The following is a 5811-nucleotide window of genomic DNA, read 5'->3' as shown; positions in this document are numbered from 1 at the left end:
AAGCTGATATTAAATGTCGAAAATTCTCAAATAGTGAATGTAAAAATAAAACATATAAATATAATATCTTTTACTTTAGCCTATAAAATAAGATCTTACACTTGTTTTGTAAGTCAGAAAATTATTCTGCTTTAACTGGGACATTTTTGCGACACTTATTTCGCCTGTGAAACCTTTTTTTTTTTTTCCCCTCGCGTTCCCCTCAAAACGGAAGCAGGCGTCTGCAAACTATCATGGCAACCACATCATTCCGCATTGGTGCAGCCAGACTCCTGGTAAATGTCTTCTTTAGCATAAGTGTACTGAAAGTGCACCAATACTATTAAATTTTAATTAATTACTGTTTTAGATATCATTACAGTCATTCAGATGGGCTTTAGTTACCCTGCAGATATCATGACTTTCACATATCTATGAGAAGCCTCTGGGATAGAAACGTGAGCACGAACTTGTATTACGTGGTTCAAAGTCCATTATTGAACGCATGCAAAAAGAAAGAGCGGTTGCATTTTGAATTGTCATTCTTCCTTCTAGCTCACTGACACCCGCAAATTATACCTTAGGCCTCTCCGGCACAGTCCTTGGTTGGTTCTGCTTGCACCCAGGCTATTAATGTTCACGGCCTTGTATCAAAACTTGCTGCTGTGCAATGTATGCGCGGCTTCTCCTATAGCTGTTTACTGCCTATGCTCAACCACTTGGTTATGTGATTCGACACTCTGACTTGCACTACAACATGTACGCCGATGATACTCGGCTACTAACCTCTGACCCAGCTTGCCATGCAACTCCACAGAATGTTTACCATGTAGAACTTAGTAAACTTTTGATTCTGTCAAATGTTGGATGTTGACAAACAAATGCAGCTCAACAAGGAAAAAAAAAAAAACTGAAGTCATCCCCATAGATTGCAATAATAATAATAGTAATAGTGTCTTGTAAAGCCCCTTACCTATCCAAAGGGCAAGCTCAAGGCGCTGCACAAAAATGAAAATTGTTTACAGCGCAGTCTACAGAAAACCTGATCGAGTTGATATCCATTTTCAGCTTAGATATCTTTCCTTGTCCACATCCATCGCTTTTGTTGGATTAATCATTACTTTTTCCCAGTCTCCAGGAATCCTGGGATAATTGTTGAAAAATCACTGTTTTATTGAGAATCATGTAATAAAATTGCAAAGATGAAAGTATAAGAAATTTCTTATTTGCTGTTGCAGGCACGGCAATGGAGACAATTGCATAGTACTGTTTCCAACCATAAGGTATAATTGTTTCCTATACATTTTTTTTATGCCTGTACCACATTATTAATACTTTCTTTCATTTGTATTATTATTATTTTTTCATAAGATTCCAGAATTCACGAAGGTGCATTATGCATGTAAACACAAATCTGGCATATCTTTTATGAAGGTGATATCTGCTGTTTGGAAACAAGTAGACTGCCCATTCAACCAATTGAAGGCAGGCTTTAAAGCCTGGCAGAAGTTACCTTTGTCAACATAAATGTGCAATAATAATAATAATAATATGTGCAATTTTTATATATCCAATCTTGATATATAATTTATACATTTTTCAGTAAGAAATATTAAAAATGTTTTCGTTGACTATGATTTTTCTCAAGTAATGTCAAATTATAAACAACTTGTATTATCAGTTATTTTTTGATCTTTTGTTACAGTCTTGGAACACTGGAAAAGTCAACCATATTGCTATTGCCTGTCCAGACCTAGACAAAGCTACTACCCTCTACAGAGATGTGTTGAAAGCTAAAGTTAGCGAAAAACAGGTATGAACACATTAATACTGCCTGTTTAAAACCTCTTGTTCCTTTGAAGTCTGCAACCCTCTTACAGACAGGCCAGGGCAGTATCTGACCTTAGTACCATGGAGGCCCAAACTTACTGGTTTGATGGTTTCAAGTTTTTCATAATGAAAAGCCCTGTGATGTAAAGAGGATTTCTCGGTCATAGAATTTGTACTTGTACCAAACGGTGATAGTTTAATAAGAAGTTATAATGCTATGGTTAAAAGATGTTATGTCTGGAGAGAAAGATTCTATTGGAAATGGGAGGTAAGAAGTATGTGATGCCAGCTACATAGAGGTCAGGCTTTGCTAACTGCTTTAACTTGGCCTCACCAGTACCCTTACCTGGGTTGAACCATTCCTTCTTGCCATACAGTAGAGGTTTGACCCTTAATATTAAGATCACTTCTCTTAACAAACTAAAATGCGAAATGCTTTTCTTGAAGATAAATGCAATCAGTCTAAAGTTATTACAGGACTTAAACAACTACAGCTTTTGTAGCATTGTTTTCAGAATATGAAAGTACTATTGTCATTATAAACAAAAATAGTTGAGATAAAGGATAGATTAAACAATATTAGTATTTTGATTTTAATATGATTGAGTTTTCAGCTGTTTCTTTTTTTTTATTTTAATGTTACTTTTTCCAGGCTATGCCAGAGCAAGGTGTCACTATTGTATTTGTGGAGCTTGGTGACACAAAGATTGAAGTAAGTAGAGGGGTTCTATATCTTTGGGGTTTTTCTTTTATGAACGTAGTGTGAACATTTTCTTTATTTTTAAATCATTTTTATGCCCGATTGCTGCCAGTGTACTCGATGCCCTGAAAATAAGTAATGCTTAAAATGCAGAAACATAGAAGTAAGCTTTAAAATAGACACATGGTTGCAAAACTGCTAAGTAGAACAAAATAATGTTAATCTTTGTTGTCTTCAGATAATTCATTTATTTTGATATTTTTTCTTCAGTATGATGATTGATTATAATTTCACAGCCATGCAATAATTTATTTTCATTCTGTTTTACAGCTTCTTCATCCTTTGGGTGAAAAAAGTCCCATTGCTAACTTTCTTGAAAAGAACAAAAATGGAGGCCTCCATCATATTTGTTTAGAGGTAGTGTTTAAAATTCATGAAGTCATTGTTAATTTTAGTGGAGATGATACCCTTTAATTGTGATTAAATGTTCTCCTAAGAAGAATGCTGGAGAGCAGTGAAAAATCATCATCTAGCTTTCTTTTTTTTTCAGTGTAAAAATGTTATCAAGAAATGTTGACTGTCTAATTTGTATGTATTTTTAATTCAAAGGTGGACAACATTTCTGCTGCCATGGAAAACATCAAATCACAAAAGATCCGAACGATTACTGAATCACCATCGATAGGAGCTCATGGAAAGCCTGTGATCTTTCTGCACCCCAAAGACTGTAATGGAGTTTTGATTGAGCTTGAAGAGGTTTAAATGGATTTGTCAGTCAAACTTGGTCTCTTACTTTTGGATAGCTTATATAACAGATGGGAACATTTTCAAAGGTGATGGCTTATTATACAATTTCAAATGAGATTTTTTCCAAAATTTTGTTTGAATTGTTTACAGCAATATATACAGTAAAGCTGAGAAAAGTATATTTACAAAATACCACGTGTCAATTTTTTTTCAATGTTTGGTGTCTTTTTACTAGATTTATTATTTTAATTACAGCAGGTATAAAATATCTGTATTCTCACATAAACACACATATGTTTATATAACATTAAAAGTTTTAAAAAAAATATCTTGAAAGATTGATTTCATCTGCGAGTGAAAACACATGTGCGGGTAAAAACAGAATTTGGGGTATCCTTTTTATTTTTCAAGAGCTTGCATCCTTTTTTCTTTGAAAGGGGGTATGTGTAGAGGTGAGGGATTTTTTTTTTCATTTGAATGCCATTTCATTTCATAATATAATAATAATAAGAACTTTAAATGCAAGGTGCAAAGAAATTACCTCTGAAATCCTAGGACACTTACAAACAAATATTGTAATTGAAAATGTCTCGTCCAAATGCTATACAACAGTTTTTCTTGTGCAGACATGGGAGCTAACTCTTAAAAGATACATGCTTGTTTGGAACGTATCATTTCTCAGTTCACTCCCTTGGCCTATCCTGTTTCGCAGGCGGGAACTGGAGGGTTTTACCAATGTTGGTCCTCTTTGGATTTACTGTGGTCAGAAGGGAGATGTAACCCGAGAGGTGACCATGCCCGTTAGTCTTGTGTTCCACGTATGAAATTCAATTTCTCAGGCACTTGATCTCAAACGCCTGGTCTTTATTTTCTCTATCACGTCTTGTCTGTACCCATGCTATGGCTGTACCAGGTCCTGTGCAGCCTAGTCATTGCCGCTGCGTCTGACACAGCCATAACATCAATATACTACAAAGTACAATATGTACAAATCTTTTGTAGTACCGATTTTGCTTTACGGATGTGACTGCTTGCTGAAATGAGAGGAGAATCCAACCATTCGAGAACAATTGCCTGAGAAGGTTGCTCCAGGTCTCGTACAAGGGACACAAAACCAACGTTTTACGAAGCATTGTTGCCACACAAGCAGGACACCAGGAACCTCTACTTGCAACAGTCGAATGACATAAGCTAGCGGTGTGACCCGACACGACACCTTGTCGAAGACTGTCATTCCTTGGAGAGTGGTCGACCAGAGGAAGAGCTGGCTTAGGAACGTGAAAGACTGGACTAGTCGTCCTGTGAAGGACCTGCTCACTAGATATGTATATCGCCCATAATATGCGGGCCTTATCAGCTGCACCGTCTATCCATGTGCTCTTTCTAACGACAGGTATACCAGTCAAGGGACGGATGACCGAATGTCTAACCTGTAGCCATAAATAAGGATGGGAACTATGATATTCAATCGGTGGCATCTCTGATGGTACTGTGGTGCCAAACTCTCTTTTCATTGTATCGCAATCTTTCATCGGTGGGCTAGGCTGGAAACCAATCGCAGGAAGTGTAGATATTGTTAAGTCTGTGAAGAAAAAGTCAGTCATCTAAGAATTCCAAAAGAAAAAAATCCCAAATAAAAATAACATTATTTAGTCTGAACCTTTGTCTAGTGTCTGAAAGATCCTGTAAAAATGTGCGGGGTATGTTTCAGTAAAACGACATGAACGTTATACTGTTGTATGTTGTTTTAGTCGACGCCTGGATCGTTTATTTGCTTTTACCTGTGCAACCGGTGTGCTGGCAGGTTTCAGTTCCTATCTTGATGGACAGTTTGGCATGATGCTAAATAAAGACCATTTACAAAAAAAGTTTAAGGGTTTCTGTTCGTCTGACCAAGATGCTATGTACATTTAGAAGAATTTGCAGAAGAAAACATACAATTAGTAAGAGAATGACCATTTGTACCTATACTTTGAAGTCTAGCTACAGAGTATGTAGTGCGCCCATAATCAGCAGGTTATCAGTAAAAAATGTCACTTAGTCAGCCACCACTTACAGCTCACTCCCATTCTGCCAGTGGCAACCTTTATCTATATTTTTGCTTTGAAAAAGAGAAGAGGATTATCACACAACCCACTGCGTGTACAGACACGCGCACACACATGCACATCAGTGTAGACATCACACAGGGGTACCTAGTAGGGGAGCTGTTTTCGTACCAGCCCCGCCCACCTATGATACAAAAAAATGTCCCAGCGCACACATTCCGAAGTAAGTAAGCCCTAACAAGCTCGTGTGTGGTCGGGGTGGAAGACAAAGAGCGCCGATAAGGTAACAACCTTTAGACAATTTAGACAGACCTCTTGCTAAGACGCCGTGAAATGACCCACTTCCTGTTGCCGCAAGGTTGTGGCCCCTTACGGCCAACCTCCGATATCGGGCTTGTTATCGTTAGCCTCGTCATCTCGCGCTTCTCGGAGGGAGGATCTGTTTGTATTTGCAAGCCGTTTGCAGAGAGAGACTGCAGGATACCTGGCCTCTGGCCAAAGTAATGG

The 5811-nt window shown here is 37.6% G+C and overlaps 1 protein-coding gene across 1 annotated transcript; it reads left to right on the top strand.

Annotated features, from left to right (window-relative positions):
- The first annotated feature begins 172 nt into the window (after positions 1-172).
- LOC112554595 (methylmalonyl-CoA epimerase, mitochondrial-like) lies at positions 173-5124 on the top strand. Its single transcript, XM_025222459.1, has 6 exons — positions 173-275; positions 1218-1262; positions 1685-1792; positions 2462-2521; positions 2840-2926; positions 3119-5124. The coding sequence occupies exons 1-6, from the start codon at positions 234-236 to the stop codon at positions 3269-3271; spliced, it is 495 nt and encodes a 164-aa protein (XP_025078244.1). The 5' UTR covers positions 173-233; the 3' UTR covers positions 3272-5124.
- The last annotated feature ends 687 nt before the right edge of the window (positions 5125-5811 follow it).

The sequence above is a fragment of the Pomacea canaliculata genome, linkage group LG13 (genome assembly GCF_003073045.1).
Source record: "Pomacea canaliculata isolate SZHN2017 linkage group LG13, ASM307304v1, whole genome shotgun sequence".
Classification (NCBI taxonomy): domain Eukaryota; kingdom Metazoa; phylum Mollusca; class Gastropoda; order Architaenioglossa; family Ampullariidae; genus Pomacea; species Pomacea canaliculata.
The sequence above is the reverse complement of the archived record's forward strand: the minus strand, read 5'-3'. Positions and strand labels throughout refer to the sequence as shown.